We start from the raw sequence: 27557 nt of genomic DNA, 5'->3' as shown, positions 1-27557 counted from the left end.
GCCCTGCGCTCTGCTCCACCACGAAGCAGCAGCAACAAGTGGAACAATCTGGCCTTGGCCCCAACCTGAGCAGCGCAGAGGCTGGGGGAGCAGGCGGGGCTGAGGTGCTCTGCTGCAGCCTGTCACGTTACTGGATTTTAAGGGGAGAAGCCAGATCACTGTTGCACCCATGGGGGGGTTACCCCAAAGTGTATGCAAAGGGGGCCATGTGAGGTGTCATGTGAAAGCTTCTGTTCTGCTGACTCTACATGTGCTATTTACATACTTGTATGATACCTGTATGTGGAGTTATAAACATCCACTCGTAGGGATGCTGGAAAATTCTCCGTCTGTGGCTGAGCAATAGGCAAGAATGCTCAGCCAGTGGCTGTGCTAATTAGCAAGGAGACAGTGACTCTCTAGGTGCCAATACTCACCTCAGGAATGTGACTGATACCTGCAAACCAGCCAGGGCCTAAGGCAGTGGTCTCCAACCTTTTTACACCCAAGATCACTTTTTAAATGACAGACCAAGCCAAGATCTACCGCCCTGCCCCTTCCTTGAAGCCCCGCCCTCTCTATTCCCCTCCTCTCCATCACTTGCTATCCCCAATCCTTATACTGCTACTTTAAAAAAAAATTCCCACCATTCCTCGCAGCTACTCACCTGTGCTGTTGCTCGGTGAGTAGCTGCTCCTCAAATGAGGAAATCTAATGTAAACGTACTGCACAGGCGCGCAGTTCAGAGAGGGCTCAAGAGCTACTCTTAGAGCCTCCGAGATCTACCGGTAGATCACGATCTACTGGTTGGTGACCACGGGCCTAAGGGCTACCAGCATGGGACGCAGGGACAGGTCGTTGGACCATGTGACCTGCTCTGGCCAGGAGGATGCCAGGAGAGGTATGTATGGGCCATGTGGCACCCTCCATCTTGTCTTGAGTTCAGCTCCTGATCCCAGGTGCAGCCTTGCAGGGAACAATGGGCCGGAAAGAACGGTGGGCCCATCCGGACATAGGACGTACACCAGAGACTTTTAAAACAGCCGTTTGTAACATCTCTGCTAACAGCCCGTATTGAGAACTGAGAGATTTGATGCATGTAATTTATTATCCTTTAACAACCTTGCTCTCAGACTTTTCTTTCTTTTAGTAATAAACCTTTAGATTGTAGATTCTAAAGGACTGGCCCAGCGTGATCTTGTGGGTCGGATCCAGAGTGTAAATTGATTGGGACCTGTGGCTGGTTTCTTGGGACCGGGAGAACCCATTCGGGGTGGCTGAGATTGGGTTCTATAGCCCCTCACCTGTGTGTTAGGCCCGGGGCTGATTGTGGCACAGGGAGAGCTGGGGTGTCTGAGGGGTTTTGCTCATGAGGCTTCAGTCTGGCCGGATTGGCAGTTGGAGCGCTCGGTGTGACTGGTGTGTGGCCTATTTGGGAAGGTCTCCAGTCTGGGCTGTAAGGAGCCCGGCGTTTTGAGCATTTCGCTCTGAGCGGATGCCTCAGCGGTGCCCAGACCCGGTGCGGTCCGTCACACGTGGCGGTTGGGAGATGGGCGGCTGCTGGGTCGCTCCAGTGCTCGCTGCTGTGATTGGTGGGCAGCCTGACCCCTGCTTCCGCCCCACGCCAGGTCCCCCAGGTAACACCGGGTAGCGTAGCTTGGGGGAGGAGACATGGGCTCAGGGCTGCGGCAGAGGGTGAGGGGCAAAGGCCCTGCCAGACCACAGGTGTTGCCGGACCAGAGAGAGTCAACCTGTATCCAAAGTCAAGCCCAAAATTCTCTCCGGCGAGCCAACGGGCCTGTCCCGACATGTGCTACACGCCTCAACTCCCGGCCACGCAGGAACCTCCAGCCCTGCACCCCAGGACTGCTCCATCTTACACCGCAGGGCCCCGTGGGCAGTGCAAGTTTATTAAGTAGTTGCCCCTCCCACCCCATGTGGCATGGACCCGCCCTAAACAGCTGAGCTGTCCCAAGACTTGACCCAGAGTGCGCTGTGCCGGTACAACAGAAACCTGCTGTATTGGCAGGGCTGGGGGAGCAGGCTGGGCTGGACCAGCCGAGTCCACGCGCGGGCCGGCGGTAGTGGAGAGGGCAGGGAGCGTTGCCTTCAGAACATAACTAGCAAACGCGCGTGCGCAATCCTGCCTTTTACTCCTAGCCAGCGAGGCATCGGAGAGCCACCCAGAGCCGCGGCCCAGCACCCCGGGGCGCTTGACGGGGTCTCGGGATTTGGCTGCCACAGTCACAGCAGGGGTCGGCAGCTCCTGACCTCACTGGGTCCCCGGTCAGCTCCCTCCCTTTGCCCCCAATGGCCGGGCCTGCGTACTTCGTACAAAACATCATTCCAGGCCGGTGGTGAGTGGGGGTCCCAGGGTGCTCCTTGGAGAGAGAGCGAGTCCCAGCCAGGAAGCAGAGTGGCGTACCCAGCTGGGGGCACTGGGTTGAACCCAACATGGGCAGATTAATCCAGAATGGCCAAGGAGCGGAGTCTTGCGTCTACGCTGGTGTTGGCTCCCGTCCCAGACAGGGTACGGAGCTGGCCGGGCCTCTGCCCTGCGCCCGAGCAGCCAGTCTCACATCCCCTGCAGCTCTTGGATGAGGAATTTCTGCTTGGCCTCCAGCGCCTGGTAGAGCCGGTCCTTGCAGGCCTGGTTCCAGCTCGGCACCAGCTCGTACAGCTTGCGCATCTTCTGCGGGTCCGTGCGCTCGGCTCGGACGCTCTGATACTGCTCGTTGTCCAGCACCCTGGGGTACAGCTCGTCCAGCACGCCGTCCACCGCCCGCACCCGCTGGATCAGTGCCGCTCGGTGCTGGTCGATGAAGTGCTCGCCTGTGGGGCGAGGGGACGAGAGAAGAGAATGGCTCTTTCCCTCGGGTTGTGGGGCAGCGAGAGCTTGTGTTTCTCCTAACGCCGTCTCAGCTTTGTACAAGACTGACAGCTTCCCGTGTCGCTCGTACAGATTGCTCCCCCACCACGGAAAGGCAGCCACCTCTGGGGTGCAGCACAGCAGCTGTACTACAACGGGGCTTCTCACTTAGCAGTGAAATGCAGCTGTGTCTGGGGTGGGACAGGTCAAAGAACAGGGACTAAAATTGATCTGGCAGGTGCCTGGCCCAAACACTGTTACTGAGTCTCTCTCGTGATCTCTCTTCGGCCCAATGGCTTTTCGGATATTTTATACACAGCGGGACAGCTTCAAATTCTTCCTCTAGAGCATGGATTTTAACCAAGACTTCCTCCTCCCAGGTGAGTGCTCTAACCACTAGGCCACGCTGCCCATAGTTTGGGAATCTAGCCTGTTTTTTTTTTTCTTTGCTTTCACTAGAAGGGTCTGAAAGCGAAATCTAACTACCAGGACACCTGAAACATTGAATGCTACCCGCTATGAATTCCAATCTCTGCCCCGCCCGGTTTTTGGAGCTGCCAAAGCAAACAACCAGTCCGTTCTTTGGCCAGCTCTGCTCATGAGCCATAGCAGCCTCATGGCTTTCCAGTGGGGAGAGCCCCCAGGCTGCCAGGTGTCAAGAGGAGTCGACCTGGGAGGATGAACCATGCTGCACACCAAATGGTCACACAGAGTCGCCTGTGCTTTCCCGAGGGTTTTGTGCCTGCTGCGATCAGAGAGCCGGGCTGCGGGTCGGGACCCCACTCACCTGACTGCGTGTGGGCAGATGAAACACGGGGCATCACGTCTTCTGGAAGAGAGAAGGGAAGAGGAGTCGGGGGGCTGAGTCCCAAGGGGCCGGGTTAAGGTGGCAGCTGCAGGTACGTCATCCTGGGGCCTGTGTGATCTGGTTGGCTAAAGCGGTCACGTTGTCCTTTGTATTTACTGCCACCCCTGTTGCAGCAGTACAGCCGGCGGCGCTGGGCCCCAGTGCGCCCGTTTATTTAGCTAGCTGGAGCCCCGGGTCCCTACGCTGCTCTAGCTAATCTCGCTAATCGAATGGTCCATTTCATTGGCTGCTGGCCCATCTACACACCTGCCCAGCCATCCTCCCCGCACAATGATCCTTCCCCCTCCCCTCCCAATCTGCGTCCATCCATGCACAGCCTTCCACCTGTCCATCCAACCTCCACAGACAACGTTCTAGCTCTCCCTCCAGCTGTCCATTCTCCTGCACACCCATCTACTCATCCGCATACGGGCCGTTCCATCCATCCACCACCTCCCATCCCACACGGCCCTCTCCATCCTCACCTCTCCATCCCTCCGTTTCCACAGACACCATATCTATCCATCCACCCATCCCCAGGCGCCCGCATTCATACCGGCAGCGGTACGTGCACCATTCCCCCCCACCCCCGTGTCTGTCCCCAGCTACTGCTGGGCTGAGCCTACCTGCTCTCACGGAGGCCTTCCAGATGGGTTCCCCTTCCACCTTCTCCAGCAGGCTGAGCTGCAGCCCCTGCTGCATGTCCTGCGTGTAGATCTCCAGGTACGGCTGCTCCAGCTTGGGGTCCAGATACCAGAACTCCAGCTCCTGGTGGGAAGGGAAGATGGTCCATTAGGAATGACCCTGTTGGATCGGTACTGATTGCAAGGGGAGAGCGCCCCCTGCTGGGCCCCTGCCTGCCCCCTACATCACAGCGCCCCCTGCTGGGCCCCTGCCTGCCCCCTACAGCACAGTGCCCCCTGCTGGGCCCTGCCCTGCCTGCTCCCTGCAGCACACTGCCCCCTAGTGCTGCTCTGGGGAATAAAAAAACGGATTGTGACCTGAAGCGTCCCCTAGTGCAGACCCACTGCACTCCCTGTTGCACAGCGCCCCCTAGTGCTGCCCTGGGAGCAGAACAGAGTAAGGACTGGCCAGGCCAGTGTTTCTAAGCCTGTCACTCACCTCAGGTATCACCTCCAGCAGGGAGGAGCTGGACACCACACAACAAGAGCCAAATTTCAAGGGCTTGGTCCTGGCAGGTTTGTGCACACGCCTAGAGGGGCATTTGGACTCGTGATCATTGATGGCCTGTAGGGCACAAGCAGAGCCAGCCTCAGTTTGTCATCTGTGAAATGGGAAGAATAATGCTCTATTGGGCGTGTAGTGGTGGGGCAGCTCACTCCAGCAGGAGCAGTGGGGGCTGTCTGAGGGTCTCTCAGTGGTCTCATCCGGGGCCCTTGTTTTGAACTTTTGATTGCACCCCTTGATCCTGCTTTTTTTTTTTATCATTTGTCCCTCAAAATTAGCTGAGCCCTGGGCCCAGTCACCCCTCCCGCAAAATTGGGGAAGGGGCTTTTAGAAGTGGGCAGTCTAGTGCCCCCCTTGGGTTCAGATCGTGCTCACTCCAGCAGGGAGAGGATTACAGACAAGCCAGTGGTTTGCACAACCTGGCCAATTAAGGCGGGGAGCAGTCAGCCAATCAGGGCTGGGCTGGGCTGGGCTCTATAAAAGGCTGCAAGGGCTGAGGGGAGTTCATTCTTGCTCCAGCTGTGAAGCAGGAGGGACCTGCCAGGGAAGATACAGAGGGTGCCTGATGTAGAACAGAGCTGGTCAGCTCTGGCCTGACCCTGCTCCCGGGCTGCAGGGCCTGAGACAAGGCCTGAGGGTGCTGGGGAGGCAGCAGGTCCATACCCTCCCCTCCTTAACAATGAGGAGTGCTGCAAAACTTAATACAAAAGTTCAGTTTTCTCCAAATTCAGTTGTGTTGAGGTACCCCCAGGGGTGTCTCGAGTACCCGCTGGTTGAGAAACACGGTCCTAGAACACCGGAACTGGCAAGGACCTCGAGAGGTCGAGTCCTGACCCCTGCCCTCACAGCTGGACCCAGGACGCTAGACTTCAGTTTGCCCCTGAGGCAGAGGCTAAATGGTGACTGGCTGTGGGTCACTAAGACAAGATGGGTACAGGGGCTTGGGGCTCCCTGGGGCAGGCCCTGGAGTGCAGGGCACTGCCCCTGGCAGTAGGTGAGGGAAGGGCGCTATGGGCTGGGGGAGGTGTGGGGCTTGTAGAACTCAGAAGGCTGATAACTGAGGGTGAGACACCGGTCAACAGGGGGCGCTCTAGGGCTGGAAGCGCTAATTCCCAGAGAGACCAGCAGGAGGCGCCGCACCGGTGAGTCGAAGCCCATAACCGGTCTATTTAAATCGTTTACTGCCTGAGACTGTCTCCTGTGATGTGTCTGCGCGGCGGCTGCCACGATGGAGTTCCTGGGCAGTGCCTGTGATCTGTGCTCCCGCCCTGGCTCCCCCGGGGGCCTGCCCTCCGTGCCCGGTTACCTGTCTCAGGGAGCAGTCATTGGGGATCAGGTAGAGGTGCAGGGTGGTGTCGGCGGCCCTCAGCGCCCGGTAGAGCAGTGCCAGGGAATGGACTTTGGCCTGGCATTTAGACTGGATCTTCCTCCAGAGCACGCCCAGGGGGGAGAAGCTGGGGTTCTGCAGCGTGGCGTGGAACAGCCGCACCCCCGTGGGCTCCACCAGGGCCATCCCCTCGTCAACAAAGTGGGCGATTCGCAGCCGGGAGCCATCGGCCTCTCCCCCTGTGGGTGGAGGATAAAGCACACAGGCGTAGTTGGGGAGGGAGGGAGTGGGGGCAGAGGGGAGCCAGGACTCCTGGGCCCTGGCTCTGGGAGAGGCACAGAGTCTGGGGGCAGGACGAGGAAGATCAGGGGAAGTTTGGCCACTAGTGCTCTGTCCCAGGCTGCAGTGGAGCTAGGACCCGGCTCGGTCGGAGGGCTGCAGCTCCGGCTGTTGCCAGGGACGGCTCAGGAGAGGGTGGTTGCTGTAACGTGGCAGGCGATTGGCTGGGATGCTAGGTCACCGTTCCGGCGAGGGCCTGGGGCTTGCCATTGCCACGTGCAGTTCTTGCTACCGGGATTATTTTCCTGCATACCCGCGAGGCACAGGAAGTGCGGGAGGTGCACCGCAGCCACGGCCCCGGCTGAGTCCACCTGGATGTTGAACAGCGGCCCGGCCACCATCCACTGCTGCTTCTCCGAGGCGCCCAAATGCCAATCCCAGGAGTCGTATCTGTACAGGACGGTCACGGCGGCCCTCACCTCGAACCCCAGTTCGGTTTCAGAGCAACGGAAAGAGCCTGCCTTGGGGAGCTGAACCCTGCACGGTGCGGGGAGAAAAGGGTTAAACGGCCCTGTCCTAGCTGAACTGGCCCCAAGGGCCCTCACATTTATCCCCTTAACTCTGCCCCTAGTTCAGCCCTGGGCTTTGATATCAGGATTACTCTGTAACCAATAACAGCAGCTGGGTGACTGAGAGAAAACGTGGCCTTTCTCAGACCCCATCCCTTTGAGGAACAAAGGCGAGTCAGAATAATCGAGTGGATTCATTCTGCTCCCCTACAACCTCCTTGTTACAAAGGGGAATAGTCTTCCCCGTTTAATAGATGAGGAAACTGAGGCACGCAGATGAGAAATGACTTGTCCAAAGTCACCAGGTGAGAAAGTGGCAAAGTTGAGAAGAGAACCCAGATTTCCCCAGCCACAGCTCCTCTGCTCCCACTCCCCAGCCTCCTGCTTCCCTCCCCGTGCGGGGGAGAGACCCCAGGAGTCCTGATTCCTCAGCTCCGATCCCCTACTCCCCCCCCTTCCCAAGACTCCTGATTCACTCACCCCTTGTGCTCACCTGTACATCTGATTCCCATCTGGGCCCTGAAAGGTCTCCGGTTGGATTTCTTCTGCAGGATCCTAGAACAGAAACACCCTTAACTCAGCCCCACCGGGGGGACGGAACCTGGACAGCTGATGGACAGACAGACAGACAGGGATCTAGGCAGAGAAGGATCTGAGGTATCCCACAATCCTTTACCTCCTCTGGGGGACACAAGTCACACTTGTCCTGTCCCCAGGGGTCCTGGCTGGGCTCCGCACTCTGGCTGGTCTCTCCTGCAGCAGAGAGGGGGAAAGGCCCTTTCACACCCCACGTTCTCACAGCGCTGGACAAGCAGCCCCGGCCCCATGCAGTGCAATGCAACCTGGGCCATTCCAACGGCAAACTCCCCCCAGGATGGGCCTGGTCTGTGCGTTAACCCAAGGCTGTCACCGCAGCTGTGCAAGGAGCGCTGGGCTCACGAGGCCCGTGGGATGGGCTGTTTTGAGGGAGAGGGTGTGGTGGGGAAAGCTGGGGTCAGGCAGGGGTGTCAGGGCATCACGGGGAGCAGAGGGGGAAGGACGTGGCCTGGGTGGAGGGAAGGGGAAGCCCAGAGAGTGCCTGCACCCAGTGGAGATTAAACCTGATACCCTTAACTCTGCCCCCTGCTCAGTCCTCGGCTTTGCTATCTGTAACGAACCACAGAAGCCTGGCTGCACCCCACTTCCCGCCCCAGCTGGGCTGTGATCAGAGGATGGTCAGAGCTACAAGGGGACATTTGATGTGTCTCTGCCCGATTCCAGCCTCACTCACCGGCAGCCCCAGCTGCAGCCCCGGCGGAGAGAAGCAGGGCCTGTTGGCAGATGATCTCTGGGGAGGGATGAACGATCAGTCATGTCAAGAACATTCTGATGAGTTGGGGTTGGTCCTGCTTGGAGCAGGGGGCTGGGACTGGCTGACCTCCCGAGGTCTCTTCCAACCCTCATCTTCTGTGAGTCTCATCTCTTTCCCCGGCTCGTTCCATCCCCAGCTGCATTCCAGGGACACACCTGCAGCCACCTCTGGGGCGGGACACTGTGGCTGTAACGGCCTCCCAGCAGCACTGCCCAGACATAGCATAGCCAGTGCGGAAATGCAGCCACCCCTGGGGTGCCACCGCTGCATAGCAACGTTGCACAGGGATGGCTCCCTGAGCGTGGAATTGCAGCTGCTTCTGGGGTGGGGCGCAGCAGCTGCCCAGTGACATTAGGGACAGGCAAAGAGAGAGAATCCGGATCCTACTGGACTCAAGCTGCTAGTGGAGAATGATGGGACCAGGAATAAAGTGCCCCATGGGCACAGGAGGGCAGAGGATCCGCGGCTGTCGTGGGCCGGTGAGAACGCTACCACGCTCGGCGCCACCTACCTTCAGCCTCGGCTGCTCCTGCAGCAGAACTGGGGGTGGATTCTGCCTCTCCGCCCAGAGATCCTGCAATGCAAAACAGAGGGGAGGGGCCAAACCACTGAAAACATTACGCCAAAGTCTGACCTCAGGTGTAAATCTGGAGTGGACCCCCCCCCCCCAGTATCAGGGCTGCATCTTCCATCCCTCTGGGCGATTCTGGACTCACCTGCAGAGACCAGGTCTCCCCCCAAGGCACTGAGATCCAGCAGATCTCTCCGGAGCCGTGTAGGGCCTGTGGGCGAGAGAGACCAGTCGGCGTCCCTGACGGCTCCTCCGCCGGGCGCAGCGATTTCACTGCCGCACTTGCCGGCTCCTGGGTGTTGGGGCCTGACAGAAAGAGCCTAGTTCCTCCCTCCCTTTGCTCCCCTCAGACTCAAAATGGGGTGGGACCTGGACCATTTTACCCAGAAGATTGGCTCCTGGTGGTTCTGTTCGTACGGATGATGATTGTACGGCTGCAAGCCAGAACCAAAGCTGTAATGACCGGAGCGTGTTTGACCCCATGTTCCTCTGTTGCGGGCTGTCCTGATCCACACACAGAAGACGCGGCTGGGGTAGGGCCCCCAAAGTCTGGGGCACCGCTGGGGCTTTGTGTCCACCTACCTGCCTCTTCCGACCCCTGGCCTGTGGCTCTGCTTTCTCCCCAGAGGATCTAGTTATCTTACAAGTGACAACGCCAGCCAGAGCCGTGAGCAGCACATCGATCCTGTGACAGAGCCATTCGAGCGGGAATGGACCCATTTCACAGGTATTTGCCACCCTAGGTCCAGCCTGTCAGGTTGTGACGTGACCGTGTGAATCGCTGGGACCGGAGTTTAACGTCTGATTTAAAGCCGTTTCATTTGTGTCTTGCTGAGATAAGATCATGTCTCTCCCGGCTGCCAGGGGGCACAGGGGCTTCCATGCCATAGTCTTGCGTAGCGCCCCACAAACCCGAAAGACCTCCCTGACCACCGGCAGGGAAATTGGGCCCATCTTGGGTGTGTTTTCGAAAGGGGGTGAGGTGAGGGCAGAGAAAGAGGCTGAGCTCTGAATCTGGAGCAAAATGGAAGGGTTGCAAGAGATTCCCAGCGAGGGAGGTTGGGCCAAAGATTTTCAGACGCGGCGCCGATTCGGCAGCCCGAGGAAGGATGTCTCTGGTAACCGGATCCTCTCCGAAGGAAGCAGAGCCACAGCCCAGGGACAGGAAGAAGTAGATGGGTGGACATTAACACTCAGCAGTGCCCCAAATGTTCAGGCACCCCACACAGCTGCATCTTCTGCATGTGGGTAAGGACGGCCCTGTTCAGAGGAGGGCAGCGAATGGGAGCCAAATACCGTCCATGAGAGGGGAGATTAAGAGGCCTGTTCTGTTCTAAGCCTTCCTGACCCCTCCAGGCAACCAGCTGAGGCCCAGAAGCATGAGACTGGATTTGGGTTGGTGTTTTACCGGGCAGCCAGTTGGCAGGGAGAATGAGACCAGCAGCCAGGGGTGTATGGGGGGGGGGGGGTGCATGGTGGTGGGGGGGGGAGAGACTATGAATGGATGGGAGTGACGGGCAAACAGCCAATCAGAAGAGAGGAAGGACTATACAGGATTGACCATCGCAGGTGGAGGTGGGGAGCAGGCGCGGGAGCAGATGAGGATACGTGTGGGGGACCTAACTGGCGGGCCCCACCCATCAACTCCTCCCACTTCTTCTCAGCGCCTCCTGCTGGGTGCCGATCAGCTGTGCAGAGGCAGGTGGGGCACCCCCGGAGAAATCAGAAAGTCGGGGGCTGTGGCCCCAGGAGAAGGGCAGGGGGGCACTGGCTGGCTCTCAGCCCTTGTCTCTGCCAGCTAGGAGGGTGGGCGGAGATCCCCGTGCACAGCTGGGTCCTGCCGGCGGCAGAGGGAGGCGAGGAGAAGAGGCAGCGTAGCTGCCCGTGATGCAGTGTTTGGCCCTCGGGAACCCGCCCACCATGGACACATGGCTCTGGGGAGCAGGGACCGGGCTGGGGCAGACCCATGGGCCTGGCTACTCGGGAGCAACATGCAGGGGCTGTTTGCCCAAAGTACCTGGCCCTCCACCGAGTCCCTGCAGCGCATCAGGAGGGAGGGGCGGGAGACGGGGTTTGGGCTTTTTCGTCCCCTTCGTCGTCGACGTGACGTGTCCCAAGCTGGTATAAACACCCGGTCCGCGGGAAGGAGGCCGATTGTTATAGTACGGCGGGGGAGGGGGGGCTATTGTAGCCGGGTCCAGGCAGAGGGAGAGAGACAAAAGCATCAAAGAACAGGCCCAGCCACCCAATTCCTCCCTGCCCCAGGGGCCCACAGCGTCCTAGCACACTAGAATGGGAAGGCACCTCGAGAGATCACCGAGTCCAGTCCCTTCCCCTCAACTCCTCCCACTTCCTCCCAGCGCCTCCTGCTGGTGTCGATCAGCTGTGCAGACGGCAGCACCCAGCACCGTCTAGCTCATCCCAACCTGCTCTTAAATCTCTCCAGAGATGGGGATTCCACAACCTCCCCAGGCAACTTATTCCAGCATTTAACCACCCTGACAGGCAGGACGTTTTTCCTAATGTCCAACCTAAACCTCCCTTGCTGCAGTTTAAGCCCATTGCGTCTTGTCCTGTCCTCAGAGGCCAAGGAGAACAATTTGTCTCCCTCCTCCTTGGGACACCCTGTTAGATCCCTGAGAGCTGCTCTCATGTCCCCTCTCAGTCTTCTCCTTTCCTGACTAAACCAGCCCAATTCTTTCAGCCTTCCCTCCGAGCTCATGTTTTCTAGGCCTTTCACCATTAGTGTTGCTCTTCTCTGGACTTTCTCCAATTTCTCCACCTCTTCCTTGCAATGCGGTGCCCAGAACTGGACATAGGCACTGATGCTATGGACTGATGGACATAGGCCTCCAACTGAGGCCTAATCAGCACAGAGCAGAGCAGAAGAAGGACTTCTTATGTCTGGACCATCAGAGCCATGGGCCCAGCATGCCTGGCGCCCTGCCTGTGCCGTGAGCCAGCAGGGGCCGGGATGGCAGACCTCCTGCTCTCCTGCTTTGGGGCGTGTGCCTTAGACAATCCCTCGCGATGCCACGCAGCACCGAAATGCAGCCACCTCTGGGGTGGGGCGTGGCAGGGTGCTAACAGCCGCACAGGGACAGGGCATGGACGGGAAGCCAAGACAGGAAGTGAATGAGAGTCGGGAGCCAGGAAAACTGTGTCGTGGCTGCACTTACAGGCCGGGCGCTTCTGAAGCTGTTTGTCCTTCTTGCCCATCAGCTTCTTCAGCCACTGGGGAGGTGACGGTAGAGCCAGGGTGGGGAAGGAGACTTTCATAAATGGCTGCATTGGCCACCTTTCCCAGGGGTCCTGCGGCCTGGAGGTGCCCCCAGAGGGCCCAGCGAGAGCGTCTGGCTCCCCTCCGGGGCCTGGAGAGACACAGAAGGTGCAAATGACACACATGGCCCAGGACCCGCTCCCATCAGCTCCTGAAAGCCCAGGCTGCCCTCTCAGCAAAGGGGCAACTCGCCTGGGTTCCCACCCCCCTCCCTGCTGCCCTGGGCCCATCGGCCCCCTCCACCCGCAAGCGTGCTGCCTGCTGTCTCCCTTTGGCGGGCAGTGACCGCTGCTTGGAGGACACACGGCACTGAAATGCAGCCACCTCTGGGGGGCAGCCGGGCAGCTGTGAACAGCCGCAGAGGGGCAGTGCACAGCTGGAGTCCGGGACAGGAAGTGAGGAGGACGCCTGGCGGAGGTCGATCTTTAGGCTGCCCATAAGCTGCAGAGAGTGGTGGGTGCTGGGCTCAGTGTGTACGTGAGGCCGGCAGAAGCAGAGTTAGCATCAGAGCTGCCCACCTGTGGCCTCTGTCCCCACACCAGGGCCGGGGGGGGATGGAGTCCCTCTACCGACGGTTCCTGAGAAGGAAAACAAAACGTCACTCACTGACCCACTGGAAAACACGAGCCATATTGTGATCGCAGGGCCCTGGTGTAAATCCAGAGTGACTCCACTTTCCTCAGTTGAGACAGGGCTGGATTCAGATCTGCGTGACCCCGAGGAAACTCTGTAAGGAGCTGGCCCTAGATAGGCAGGGCTGTGGGGGCACAGTCCTCACTCCCTTTCCTGGGTGCTGCTGCAGCACAGCCTGTCTTTCTCCTTGGCCTCTGGAGGAGCATCCCTCCCCCTGGCTACGCACAGCCAATGTTCCCCCTCATTCCCCCCGCCCCATTTGTGTGTGGAATAAATTTTGTTCTTGGGCACTGACGCATGAGTGGATGTGCACCACCAGGACGACCACATGCTGCTGGCTGTGGGCTCTCTGCTAATCCGCTGGGAGGCATTTGAATTTTTCTGGGGTGGCTGCCCAAGCACTCAGCTTACAGGGAGCATGCCCACCGCTACTGACTGGCCTCGTCGGCTAGTTGCAAGGCTCATCTGCACTGCAGCTGGCTGGGAATTTTTCCACCAGAATCTTTTTTTTCCCCGAGACGCCAAAGACTCAACGGTTTGGACGCCCTAGACACGGGACCGGGCACGGTTTGGGATTCCAAATGGCTTTTCCTTTCCAGATCGCAGCTTCGAAAGAAAGGAGGGAGAAACCCACCCACCCCGACAGAGCACGAGGGGGGGGAACCAGCAGGGGGTGCCCCGCGGGACCCGAACCAACACAGGTTTTGTTTCTTCCCCATTGCAGAGGGACTCGCGGTTTTGCTTTTCCTCCGGACTGGGGCTGGGAAAGTCCCAGAAAAGACGGCATGGGAAAGTCACGTCCCAGCCAGCTGCACTCACCCTCTGTTGGCTGATGCTTCCCTGGCTTGCCCCTCAGTTTCCTGAGCCACTGCGGAGGGCGGGGCAGGAGAGAAGAGGGTTTTTCTTTACCCCACTCATGCGCTGAACTGATGTCCATCAGGTTTAACGCAGGCTCCGGCTCTTTCCCAGGACATAAAACGAGACCAAGAGGGCACATGACTCACACAGGGCCTGGTATCTGCCTGATCAGCCCCCTAACTAATGGGCCCATCTAATCCGCATGCCCGCTCCCAATCCCGCTGCCTTGATTTGGGGCGTAGAAGACACGGAGCGATGCTACACAGCATTAGACGGTGGCTGTCACAGGGTGGGGGGGGAGCTGGTTAAAAGCCACGTGGCCGTGCGGCACATGAAGTGCTCATCTGCAGCTAAAATGCAGCCACCTCTGGGGTGGGGTGCGGCCACTGGCTCACAGCCACGACATGACGTGCACAGACCCGAGTGCAGGACAGGATGTGCGCGCAAATCCTGAATCAAGCAGGCTTCAGGCTGCACGCAGGCCTAGGGACTTGTCCCGAGTGCAGCGGCCAGGAATAAGGGGCCTCATCAGCAGGGGGCCATGTTTTTGCGGCAGAGGGCCAGGTGCGTGTGAGACCGAAGGAAGCCGGGCTGTCTGCAGCTGAACTGCTGTGAGGTTCCGCTTCTCCAGGGAGCAACCCTGAAAGGCAAAGCAAAAGGTGACTGACCGCAGGCTGGAAAATATTAGCCAGCTTCTGTGCTCTGGGACCCGGTGTAACTCTGGAGTGGGTCTCCTGAGGCCAGACTGGATTCACATCTCAGTAACTGCTGTGTAAAACTGCCAAGCGGAGGCTTCAGGGCATGGGGGGGAGAGAATGGAGGCTGCACAAGGTGATGATGATGGGCATCTAGCAATGTTCCCTCGATTTTTTATCCATGTGCAGAATAAATATTGTTACGTGCACCCAGGCATGTGCAGATGTGCACCACCCACAGAGACGCTGCCGGCTGTAGGTGCAGGTGCTGTGCTAACCAGCCGGACAGTATTGTATCTCTGCTCGGTGGCCACCCAGGCACACAGCTTACAGGGAACACTGGTGTGCAGAAGAGGCAGCGTGTATGGCATCACACAGCCCTGGTGGGATAAATGTCGTGACTTGACTTTGGCTAGAGAGGGGTGCAGCTTGTTCAGGAAGGACAGGCAGGGTAAAAAGGAAGGCAAGATACAAGAGTGTACACACTTGTTCTGAAGTCTAGAAGGAAGTGAGGGGCAGGGCAGTGGACAGTCCCTGGATGAGGACAAAAGTAGGGATAATGTAGGGGGTCTACAATAGTTTACTATAGACTCCCCAGGCATTGCTAGAACAAATAACAGAAATACCCCAAAATACAGGAGCCGGCAGTATTGGGGGCTGTTAACTCCCCAGCTCTCCATTGGAAAAGTCGTTCAGTAAAACACAAGGGCTACGTCTAGACTGGCCTGATTTTCCGGAAATGCTTTTAATGGAAATGTTTTCTGTTAAAAGCATTTTCAGAAAAGAGTGTCTAGATTGGCAGGATGCTTTTCTGCAAAAGCACTTTTTGCGGAAAAGCGTCCGTGGCCAATCTAGACATGCTTTTGCGCAAAAAAACCCCGATCGCCATTTTTGCCATCGGGGCTTTTTTGCGCAAAACAAATCTGAGCTGTCTACACTGGCCCTTTTGTGCAAAAGTTTTGCGCAAAAGGGACTTTTGCCGGAATGGGAGCAGTATAATATTTCCGCAAGAAGCACTGATTTCTTACAGTAGGAAGTCAGTGCTTTTGTGGAAATTCAAGTGGCCAGTGTAGATAGCTGTCAAGTTTTTCTGGAAAAGCGGCTGATTTTCCAGAAAAACTGGCCAGTCTAGACACAGCCAAGCTGTCCGGTAAGTTCTTGGAATGAATCAGGGAACCGTTTTGATTCAGAAGTGGAGAACGGAACCAGGCGAACAGCTGTTTGAGATTTGACTCTGTCCAGCACGTGGGGGATTGGTAGCAAGTCCGAAGGTAGCAGGCAGGGTGAGAAAAAGTGGTCCTGGAATGAGACATTGCGCGATTCTAAGGAGAGGAAGGAGCGAGAGTAGCTGGATGAGGACAATGGACTTTAAAACATCCAGCCTAACAAACTCAGAGCACTGATAGACCAAGTCTTAAGGGGAGACAATCTAAGGGAAAAAGCAGTTCAGGGGAGCCGGCTGTTTCTCAAGGAAACATTATTAAAGGCACAGCTGCAAACTATCGCCAAGAAGAAACAGGAAGAAGAAGAAGTGGCCATTACAACTTCATGAGAAGGACCCGAACGACCTGAAAACCACCAAGGACTCCTGCAGGAAGAGGACAAATTGCGACAGCAAAAAGAGCACAGTAAGTGACATAAACGGCCGTAAGAAGAGATTCTTTACATACAGCAGCAGCCAGAGAAAGCGGAAGGAAAGTGCTGGCCCTCTACTTAGCAGAGCAGGACTGCTAATAACAGATGACACATCAGGGCGAGGAGCTTAGGGCCTATTTTGCTTTAGTCTTCACACTATTAATATGAAGAACCGGGGAATAACCTCAAGCTAAAATAGGGAAGGAAGCGGTTGAATATTTCGATAAGTCACATATTCTCAAATCTACAAGGCCGGATGAAATTCATTCCAGGGCACCTATGACCCATGCAATCTCATCTTGGGGCCTGTCGCAGGGATCTTTGAGAACTCACACGGTTTTATCTATCACTCGGAGAGGAAATTGACCAGCTCTGTTGGGCACAGATTTGAGGTCTCAGCGGGAGAACTGTGTCCAGGTTGGGGTGCCGCACTGAACACACGTCCCCATGGTTGAAGGTCTAGAAAACACAAGCTGTGAGGCAAGGCTGAACGAATTGGGCTTGTTTAGTTTAGAAAAGAGAAGACCAAGAGGGGACATGAGGGCACTATTCACATATCTAAAAGGATGCCACAAGGAGGAGGGAGAAAAATTGTTCTTCCCAGCCTCTGCGGGAAGCAATGGGCTTAAACTGCAGCAAGGGAGGTTTACGTTGCTACCTGTCAGGGTGGTGAAACACTGGAATAAGTTGCCTGGGGGGGTTGTGGAATCTCCATCCCTGGAGATATTTAAGAGCAGGTTGGACAGTCACCTGTCAAGGATGATCTAGATCAGGGGTTCCCATCCTTTTTCGGTCCCCGTACCCCCTTGGCTTTTAGTCAACCTTCCCGTACCCCCCATTCAATAGGAAAGGAAATAAATTCTAGACTCTAGAATCCACAACTTTTTCACGAACACGACTACTTTTGGAATATTTCAGTTAGGATAATCTAGTTATTTACCAAATATTCCCCGTACCCGCTTCACAAGCTTCTCGTACCCCGAGGGTACGCATACCCCAGATTGGGAACCCCGATCTAGACGGTGCTGGGTCCTGCCATGCGGGCAGGGTCTGGACTCAGTGAGGTCCCTTCCCGTTTTAGAGAGCTAGGATTCTGTGAGTCTATGTTTACATGTCGTGGGACAGTATGACTAAAACCGAGATCTGTCATGGCTGCTACGTCCCTCCATCTCCCCGGCAACTAGGCCAGTGATATTGTCCAAGAAGGATGCTGGGTTGGTTTGGTGTGATTGGGTTTTGAAGACTCCCTGCTGGCTAGGAAGGGAGGGGTAGGTTAGATGGTGGGAGAATAGCTCTGAAGGGCAGGGAAGCTCACAACCAGGCTTCCAAAGGAGGTTTCCATGGACAGGCTGGACACCTGTCAGGGATGGCCCAGGTCCCTCAGATGCTTGGACTAAAGTCCCTCTCGGGGTCCCTTCCAACCGGGGCAATGGGTGAAGGTAGGACTGGGGTAGGCAAACCCCCAGCCCTGCCCTTTCTGCTGAGGCCCCACCCGCTGTGGGAGCCAAGCTGCCTCCCTGCCCCCCTGCACCACTGGGAGGCGGGGCAGCTGCCGCCTCCCCTCCCCCAGAGCACGGAGGAGGGCGGGCCCTCGAGAGCATCTACGATAGGCGTTCAGGGGGCGGAGTCTGGGCGGGGCCAGGCTGGCGGTTTGGGAAGGCAAAGCCTCCCCCTGCCTATGATACCTGCCACCCCTCCCTTCTAGCCTGACCTGTCTGTGATGTGCGGGGGTGTGGGGTGGAATAGGGGATGGTCCAGGACAGGGGCCAAGGGGCTGGGACACAGATAACGTGGTGGGGACAGCTGCCCATTCCCAGGGCCAGCCCTAGCCTTGGCTGCCAGCGATAGAGTTGGGGAGAGAGGGGCGCAGTAGCTGGGCAGCGGGGTGCTCCAGTTTGGGGTGATGCAAAGGGACGGCTGGGCAGGGAGGAGGCTGGACCGTCCTGTGACGCCGTTCCTAGTCGCTAGAGCACAGAGCTGGGGGAGAACGCTAGAGGCACCAGGGACCCCTGGGGCAAGTCTCCTGCCTGGGAACTCACCGGCCTCGGCTGCCATTTCTTCTGCAATGCACGAGAGCTTTGCTAGCGAAGCCACCTGCATGGCATGGTCCTCCCCGTAGTAGCTGATCAGCAGCTCCACCAGGGCCCAAGGGCCTGCTCCCTCCAGCAGGGCCGGGGGGATGGGCTGGTATCCCTCCTTCAGTGCCACTTGGCTCAGCTTCTCCTTCCATCTCCGGAGCTCATCCTGCCTCATCACCGCCAGCATGTGCAGCAGGCGCTGTCTCCCGTGCCCCTCCATGCTGCCTGCCACTGCCTCCGCCAAGCAGAGAGAGAATCAGGAAGCTGCCTTGGGCAGCTGGAAGAAATTGCTCCACTGTAACCAACTCCCCACCCCGCCCCCTTGCCACACTCCTCGCTCCCGGGGGCCTGTTCCGCTCGCTCTCTGCAGCGCCGCCCGACGGCTCCGCTCCCGCCAGCCCCTCCTCCGCGCGCTGTATGGGGACACGGCTCACAGACCTTTGCCCACGCCCGCGGCAGCCTGTCCCGAAGTTTGCGCTGCCTGCCAGCCGGTGTCGCTGTTTAAACAAGCAGGAGGCGCCCATCCGGGGAAGCAGACTTAGGGAGAGGATCCTAGAATCCCAGGGCTGGAAGAGACCTCAGGAGTCATCGAGTCCAAACCCTGCCTAAAGCAGGACCAACCCCAACTCAATCAGCCCAGCCAGGGCTTTGTCAAACCAGGACTTAAAAACCTCTAGGGATGGAGATTCCACCCCTCCCTAAGGAACCCAGCCCAGCGCTTCCCCACCCTCCTAGGGAAATAGCTTTTCCTAATATCCAACCTAGACCTCCCCCATTGCTCCTTATTCTGCCACCTGTCACCACTGAGAACAGCCTCTTTGAACCCCCTTCAGGTAGTCGAAGGCTGCTCTCAAATCCCCCCTCGCTCTTCACTTCTTCTAAAGAAGCCCAAATCCCCCAGCCTCTCCTGGTAGGCCATGTGCTCTCCAGCCCCCTCATCATTTTGGTTGCCCTCTGCTGGACCCTCTCCAACGTATCCACATCCTTTCTGTAGTGGGGGGACCCAGAACTGGACACAATACTCCAGATGTGGCCCCACCAATGCAGAATAAAGGGGAATAATCACTTCTGTAGATCTGCTGGCAATGCTGCTCCTAATGCATCCTAATATGCCATTCGCCTTCTTGGCTACAAGGACTCACTATTGACTCCTATCCAGCTTCTCGCCCACTGTAATCCCCAGGTCCTTTTCTGCAGAACTGCTACTTAGCCAGTCGGTCCCCAGCCTGTAACAATGCTTGGGATTCTTCCGTCCCAAGGGCAGGACTCTGCACTTGTCCTTGCTGAACCTCATCAGATTTCTTTTGGCCCAATCCTCTAATCTGTCGAGGTCACTCTGGACCCTATCCCTGCCCTTCAGCAGATCTACCTCTCCCCCTAGCTTAGTGTCATCTGCAAACGTGCTGAGGGTGCAATCCATCCCCTCAGCCAGGTCATTCATAAAGATATTGAACCAAACCAGCCTCAGAACCGATTCTTGGGGCACTTCCCTTGAAGCCAACCACCAACCTGACATCAAACCATTGATCACTACCTGTTGGGCCCAACAATCTAGCCAGCTTTCTAGCCACCTTACAGTCCATGTATCCAATCCAGACTTCCTTAATTTGCTGGCAAGAATGCTGTGAGAGACTATCTCAAAAACTTTGCTAAACTCAGGGTATATCACATCCACCACCTTCCTCTCATCCATAGATCCAGTTACCTCGCCATAGAAGGCAATCGGGTCAGTCAGGAACGACTATTCCTGATCACTTTCCCCTCTTCCAACTGCTTCAAAATGGATTCCTTGAGGATCCCCTCCATGATTTTTCCAGGGACTGAGGTGAGGCTGACCGGTCTGTAGTTCCCTGAATTCTCCCCTCTTTTAAATAAGATGGGCTCTACATTTGCCTTTTTCCAATAGTCCGGGACTTCCCCAAACGCAGCACCACTGCTCCAGCTGGGACTCCATTGGTGTCAGTGTGATCACTCCGGATTTAGGCTGGAGGCTGCCCAAGAAAACTTCCTGCCCTGAAGATCAGCAGACAAAGGGTTATTGTCTCCAGTTTATAGCTGGGGAAACGGAGGCCCTTGGAAATTCCCAGGTGCTAAGTGAACGGGTGCTGGTGTAGAAGCTGTAGAAACCATTTTCATATTTAGCTAGAAGCCATCTTGTATATCAGAAACCATTTCAGCTTTTCTCTCAAGCACGTAGACCAGAGTGAACTTTCTGTCACCCCGTGAGAAGAGGCCTACAGGATGGGCTATTGGTATGTGTTAATTGGGCTGGTTGGGACAGGAGATGTACTCTCTCGTACCTGTCCGCCATCTTGTTGATAAAGCTTTGTTTTTCCAAATTTAATTGAAGATTTCTGTAATTGGATGCCCTGACGTCAGACTGTTTGGCTAAGGGTATAAAGATACTAAGATTGATTGTATTAGCAGCCTTACTGGGCCCGGCTCTGCTGTGACCATGTTTGGCTCATGCTGTGCTTTATTAATTAATAAAGCTGTTTGTTAGCTGCCTAAACACAGAGGAGCGTGTTTTTGCTTCAACAATTTGGAGGTTCCACCGAGATTCCTAACGCGCCACTTGCCCGTATGGACGGACCGGCACTCCACTTCCAAACCTCTCAGAGCGCTCAATAGAAGGTAAGGAGATACCTGTTACGAAATCTCCTGGTGAGGGCTTAGGATTTGGAGTGACGGCCGGCCATCGGGGTAAGGGGAGCTACAGAATTCAATTTTGTGGAGCAGCTAACATTTTTGTCTGTCTGTGTCTGTCTTTGTCTATTAGGCCTGTCTTATGTATCACAGTTCCAAAAGGGCACACCGGTGTCTCTAGTGAGGCAGCCATGCGCTGGACCCTCTGTGTTTGGACGCTAAAAGCTGGTGTGGTGCCATTACTCTCTCTCGGCACACGGAACTGTGGGGAAGCTTTGTTGTCTCTCTCTGTTATTTGTGAGCGTAGTACTGACCTCTGAGGCTAACCCCAGGCCATAGTACCCCATTCTGCCAGGCTGTCTCCAGGCGCCAGGACGTGGTGTTCTGCCGGGCTGGGGCAAGTGCCGGAAACCCCTGCGAGCCAGGTGGACTTTGAGTCCAGTGCCTCGCAACCAAAAGGGGGGGGGGACCAGTGCGAGCAGGTGAATTCTTAATTCGGTGACTCGCAGAGCGAGCAGGCGGATTCTGATTCAGTGACTCACAGAGCAAGCAGGCGGATTCTGATTCAGTGACTCGCAGAGCGAGCAGGCAGATTCTGATTCGGTGACTTGCAGAAGAAGGTGTAAGCAGGCAGACTTTTAGTTCGGTGCCTTACAGAATTAAGCGCGCACAGAAAATGGGGGTAGGTCAGTCTACAGGAATTCCAGTGCCCTTATGATAAGTGCCTTCTAGTATAGGATCCTAATGAAGTCTGATATTAAGTGCCGGGTGTCTTAGGGCAGCGTCACTTAATAGAAACCCATGGGAACTGGAAAATAAATAAAGATGCATCTAAATGTGGAAACTGTAGGAAAAATGTGAAAAAGGAGAAAAAAAATTGTGTGTGGAAAATGAGTATGAATGTAATGAGTGAAGAATGAATGCCGCTGTATAGGTCTGAGACTTGAGCTGATCCCAGCTGCACCAGGGCTCTCCCACGAGGGAGCTCTGAACGTAAGGGGAGGGGGGGTCAGCTGAACCTCGAGACTCAGCGGATATGTGAGGGAGTGACGACTCCCCTTATTTCATGAGCTGCTAAGGTCTGACACTCTAGACCCGGCGGACTCTTTCTTTGGAGTGTGTAAAGTTAATTTAAGTGGGGGTAGTCTAAACACCCCCCACTCTGCCGAAAGGCACCCCTGTGTACTACATGTACGTGCATAATGGTCCAAGGACCTGTAAGCATTTAACAAATTTGAAAAGAAGAAAAATTAAAGCCCTGAGGGATAAAAGTGAAGCTCAGAAAAGCAAAAATCCTCCCTGCAGTAAGATAGGTAACTTAAAAGTAGCTGCAGCACCTCTGTGCCAGAATAATGCATAAGAAGTGGGAAAAAAAAGAAAATAAAATTCTCAGTTGGCACACCCATATCAACCAAGCTTGGGGGGAAATTTGGCACAACATCACTCCTCTATCCCTCTTTATAATGCATACACAGGTAGAGAGGAAACATGAAAAATAACTGAAAAGAATTAGCTCTTCCCTTTGAAAACACGGGCTCCTGTAACAAACTTGCCCGATCCAAAGCAAAACACAAAGTTTAAAATAAGTTTAACAGTTTATGGAAAGTGTTCCTCCAAATCCTAAGGGGGAGAGAAAAAAAAAAAAACACCTGCTTTAAGAAATGACTCCTTGTTTCTTGCAGCCTCTTTTAATCATCTTAGCAATGAAACAGACAAGTTAAACATTTGGCTACAGACACTTTGTTAAATCTATTAAAAAGAAAATAAGGAATTCTACTGAAACTTAATTAGTTAACCGCATAAAAGAATAGAATCTATACATTGTAAATTTGTAAAACCTGCACCCTAAGGGTTAAATGTGTCTTCCAAGGAACCTAATTATTGTTTAAAAAAAATCCAAGCCCAGAAACTTCACAGTGTTTCTGTTCAAGGCTGAGCTGATAGCACTTTTGGCTTGCTTTCAGATCCAAGGTTGTGTGTGTCTGCAAACTGCCTGTCTGTTCTGGAAGGGGGGGGGGGAGCACTATCCCTCATAAGTAAGTCTGTAACATTGCATGTGATTCTTTTCAGGAAAGGAAAATCTTTTTGCTTGCTGGAATAGTAACTAGCAAGCACCTTGTCCTAAGAGTTTCTGTGGCAGTAAAAAAAAGCCTGGTCTGCAGTACAAGAGGGAAACTGAGGCATGCCACCTTTAACTTAATAATTAAATAATGAAGTAATTTACTCAAACCCTCTGAAGCTAGTGTTCAAAATAAAAGCATACCATTGGGTAACAGCAGGCTAATCAAAAGGTAGCAAAAAATCTGTAAAGAAAAAGTGTTCTAAAATATAATGCACCACCCCAATGTGGGTAGAAATGTTTTCTTTGTCTTTCAGATCATCAAGAAGCGCTAATATCATATGAAAATTAACCGAAGGAAAAAAAAACCATGGTTCTGTGTCATGACATAAGTTTGTGTTCTGTGTTCTGTCCAGATTTATCTTGTGTGTGTCTTGATTGTGATATATGTATTTCAAACGTTGTGTGTACAATATTGTTGTTCTAATGAAAGAATAATTTAAGTCCCTTGAATAATCTTAACATTGTGCTTTATATAAATGGTTCTTGCCTTGATAATTCTAGTAAAGTTTTAGTAGCAGGCTATGCAGTTTGTACTGTCTGGAATGTAGTGGAATCTGCTCCTCTACCTGCTGTTTTTTCCCTTCTGTCCTACCATCGCCAGCTCCTTTGCCGTCTCTTTCAGAACTGACCCTCCTGTGAAACCAAGCCCCAGAATCAGAAAAGCAGGAGTGGAGACTGGCAGGGTGCACCTTGCGCCCAGACCACTTGTGGTGCAGCTCTGATGGCCACATTGTTGCCCCAGTGGTCTTGCTACCTCACCTTGCCCCCGTGCTCCCTAGATTGTCGCACGTTGGCAAAGGGGGGGGATGGTAGCAATCCTTAAAACAAAATTGGTTTGCTCCCAAATTCTCCCAAGCAGCCAAAGATTACTGTCTGGCTTGCCCTGTCTGCCAAGCCCACAACGTGGGTAAACCTGTAAAGACAGTTCCGGCAACCAGACCTCTGCCTTTAGGACCATTTCTGAATTTACAAATAGACTTTATTCAATTGCTTAAATGTCAATCTTTTGAATAATGTGCTAGTTATTGTTTGCTTGTTTTTAAGATAGGTAGAAGCTTATCCCTGCAGGAAACATGATAACATCACAGTAGCTAAGAAACTTCTAAATCATTACATCCCATCATAGGGAATACACCTTGTGATCTCCAGTAATAAAGGTATCCACTTTACTAGGCAAATTGTTCAAAAAAAACCTGGAAAAGTACTACTCTCCCAGACAAGCACTGCACTGTGCACGACACCTGGAGAGCGCAGAAGCAGTAGAAAGATGAAACAAGATTTTAAAAAACAAACTTGCTAAAATATGTGAGAACTCTGGCTTAACATAGATAGTAGCACTCCCAATTGCCCTAATGAGCATGAGAGCCACTCCTAATCAGAAAACTGGACTCAGTCCACATGAAATTGCATGTAGCCAACCTATAAGACTGTAAAGCAGCCCAGAAATTAATCTGGCTGATGCCACACTTGTTAAAGGAAGCATAGTCAAGTATTAACAGGAACTTATGAGGTGTGTACAGTCTTATCATTCACAGGTTAAGAACGCCTTCCAAGAGGCCCCGACTGAGCCGTGCCATAAACTACAACCAGGAGACTAAGTTTGTGTGAAAGTTCACCAGCGGAAGACTGCCCTGGAACCCAGGTGAAAGTGTCCCTACCAAGTCCTTTTGACCACCCATACTGCTAGAAAGTGCAAAGGATTGCCCACCTGGATTCACGCATCCCACTGCAAACCCATTCCGGCCCCTACAGAAGTTGGCCCCAACAAGGAGCACCACAGACCTGGTACCAGAGACCCAGGTCCGGAAGCAGATAGGAATCACCACAGACCTAGTACCAGAAACCCAGGTCCAGAAGTAGACGAGGATCAGCGCAGGCTTGGTACCGGCAATCCAGGCTCAGAAGCAGACGAGCCTGAGAGACCAAGGCTAAGGTACCAGCTGCGGCCCAGAAGAACCTGCCAGCGATAGGTGAAGCAAACTACGAAGTCCTGAAGAACAGCCAGCATGAGGCTGGACAAACAATTCATGTTGAGCTTATGCTTAATCTTGTTTTTAAAACTAGCAGTTATAACCTATATAGTTCAAATGTGTTTATGCTTTTAATGAACCAAGTTTCCCAAGAATTTAATTCCACAGGTTGCTAGATATGTGCTCACAGTCCTGTACATTCAGAAGGAGGCATCCCAGTGATTCCAGTCCCACTAAACAACACTCAAATGAATGGCACACTGTTTAGTGAACTAAGCCAAATGATACTTGGCAGGATAAAAAGTTTACTAACCCAAGGTATATCCGCCTAGCCTTGACCCCAGTTGGAAAGTACTGCTGGACAGGTAATGGTTCAGGAGCCAAGGTGAGAAAAAAAAAAGCCCAAACCGATGGCCCTAGACTATGTCCTAGCTAGTAAAAGCAGGGTTTGTGCCTTAGTAAGAAGAGAATGCTGTAGGTATATTTCTGACACCAGCAAAGAAGTAGAAGAAGATGCCTCAGAGATTGAAAGAACTGTGGAACGCCTAAGGCAGAGGGAAGACTGGACCCTCTGGGATTGGTTGGGAGGCTGGTTTAGACATAGAGGAACTTAGATTTTGCAAAGAGTAGTTTTAGTATTGGCTATATTCTTTTGTGCTTATTGCTGTTTCTTGTTAATCAAATGCTGTATTTCTTGTATTCTGGAAAACACAAGACAGACCCTTGCAAAAGGGAATGTAGAACTCATGATGTTAAAATAAGATGAGCAGAGAAAGGAACAAGAAATGTACATAAATACTTTAATGAAAAATGGAGGTATAAAATAGTTTCAAGGTTAGTCTTTAAAAGGCTAAAAGGGGGGAGTTGTAGAAGCTGTAGAAACCATTTTCATATGTAGCTAGAAGCCATCTTGTATCTCAGAAACCATTTCAGCTTTTCTCTCAAGCACGTAGACCAGAGTGAACTTTCTGTCACCCCGTGTTAAGCTAGTTAAGACAAGAGATGTACTCCCTCGTACCTGTCCGCCATCTTATTGATAAAGCTTTGTTTTTCCAAATTTAATTGAAGATTTCTGTAATTAGATGTCCTGACGTCAGACTGTTTAGCTAAAAGTATAAAGATACTAAGATTGATTGTATTAGCAGCCTTACTAGGCCCGGCTCTGCTGTGACCACGTTTAGCTCATGCTGTGCTTTATTAATTAATAAAGCTGTTTGTTAGCTGCCTAAACACAGAAGAGCGTGTTTTTGCTTCGACACTGGGATACCGAGAAGACGACTCCCATGACTGGGATTTCCACCAACCTTGAGGGATCCAGTCTTCTAGCTCCAAGGAATTAGTGACTGCTACCCCCAGGAGAAACACATGCTGCAGCCAGGGCTGGCCTTACCATGAGGCGACCTCAGGCCTCAGGTATCAGACTGGGGAGGGGGGCGGGTACCACTAGGACCCAGAGTGTAGAAAATTCTGTCTGCTGCTGGTGCATATGTAGGCAACAGAGCAGTCCCACGAGAGGAGTAGAACGGGAAGAAGGCAGAACTGAGATCTTTCAAAGTTTTGGCCGAAGCGAGGGGCTATGGGGGCGTCATTTGAGCTCCCCGCCTCAGGTGCCACAATGTTGTGGGCCGGCCCTGGCTGCAGCTGTGGGCGCTCTGAAAGGCAGTGAGGAGGGAGGGAGAGGAGTAGATCAGGGGGTGCCAGTGGGTGAGGGGCGCTGGGGGTGGCTTGGCTGCCAGAGGTACAGAGCACCTACACATTTTTCTCCCTGAGTGCAGAAAGTTTCACCCTTGTCTCCCTGTGCTGAGCACAAGTGCTTGCGACTGGCCAAAGCATCTCCCAGAAAGGCCCCTAGTCTGGCCTGGAGACCATCTAGAGCAGGGGCCTCCAACCTTTTTAAGCATGAGATCACTCTTTGAATTTAAGTGCAATCCAGGATCCACCTCAAACCCAAATACCCTGGCCCCACCTCCTTCCTGCCCCTTCTCTGAGGCCCCGCCCCTGCTTACTCCATCCTCCCTTCCTCCCCCATCTTCCTCCCTTTCTCCAGGCGGGGGCAGTGAGTTGGGGTGCAGGCTCTGGTCTTGGATTAAGGGACTTGGAGTGCGAGAGGGGCTCTGAGCTGAGCTTGGGGCAGGCAGTTCAGGTGCCACAGAAGGTTCTAGGTGCAGGCTCTGTGAGGGCGTTTGGATGCAGGGTGCTCGGGGCTAGGGCAGGGGGTTGGGGTGCAGGAGGGGGTTCATGGCTGGGGATGTGGGCTCCAGCTGGGCACTGATTACTTCAGGTGGCTCCTGGCTGCTGGTGCAGTGGGGCTAAGGCAGACTCACTCCTGCCCTAGTCCTGGTGGGCCCCCTCTCTGCTCTGTGGAGATAACATACAGGGTGGTGCCCCTCTTCTCCCTCCTCTGCCCTGCACAGCAAGCAGGAGGCTCCTGAGGGGGCAGGAGATGTGCAGCCCTCTGGGGGGCCAGCTGAAGTGCTACCCTTCACAGTCTCTTGGCCAGATCAGTCAGGATCACCTCTCAGAGGCTCCAGGCTCTACCACTAGACCCCAATCTACCCGCTGATGATCACTGATCCAGACACAGCAACTCCACGGCTGCCTGGGGTGCCCCTAGCCCCGCCCTTCCTGCTGAAGCCCCGCCCCCTAGAACCAAGCCCCTC

At 54.4% G+C, this 27557-nt stretch overlaps 1 protein-coding gene across 3 annotated transcripts; it reads right to left on the bottom strand.

Annotated features, from left to right (window-relative positions):
• Positions 1-1279: 1279 nt before the first annotated feature.
• On the bottom strand, positions 1280-18871 carry LOC102460508 (caspase recruitment domain-containing protein 8-like). Of its 3 annotated transcripts, none has more exons than XM_075928949.1 (16): positions 18121-18867; positions 13713-13853; positions 12779-12838; positions 12160-12351; positions 10998-11162; positions 9126-9191; positions 8921-8983; positions 8329-8385; positions 7735-7811; positions 7552-7613; positions 6803-7026; positions 6190-6449; positions 4818-4943; positions 4322-4463; positions 3636-3677; positions 1280-2811 (listed from the first exon to the last, which is right to left on the bottom strand). In XM_075928949.1, the coding sequence occupies exons 1-16, from the start codon at positions 18377-18379 to the stop codon at positions 2555-2557; spliced, it is 2193 nt and encodes a 730-aa protein (XP_075785064.1). In that variant the 5' UTR covers positions 18380-18867; the 3' UTR covers positions 1280-2554. The 3 variants fall into 3 exon arrangements, with proteins under 3 accessions (XP_075785064.1, XP_075785066.1, XP_075785065.1); XM_075928951.1 differs by having other exon boundaries at positions 13713-14391; positions 18121-18258; XM_075928950.1 differs by lacking the exon at positions 4818-4943 and having other exon boundaries at positions 18121-18871.
• Between the last annotated feature and the right edge of the window lie 8686 nt (positions 18872-27557).

Source organism: Pelodiscus sinensis, chromosome 4 (assembly GCF_049634645.1).
Source record: "Pelodiscus sinensis isolate JC-2024 chromosome 4, ASM4963464v1, whole genome shotgun sequence".
In the NCBI taxonomy this organism is placed as follows: Eukaryota; Metazoa; Chordata; order Testudines; family Trionychidae; genus Pelodiscus; species Pelodiscus sinensis.
This window is presented reverse-complemented; position numbering and strand designations above follow the sequence as displayed.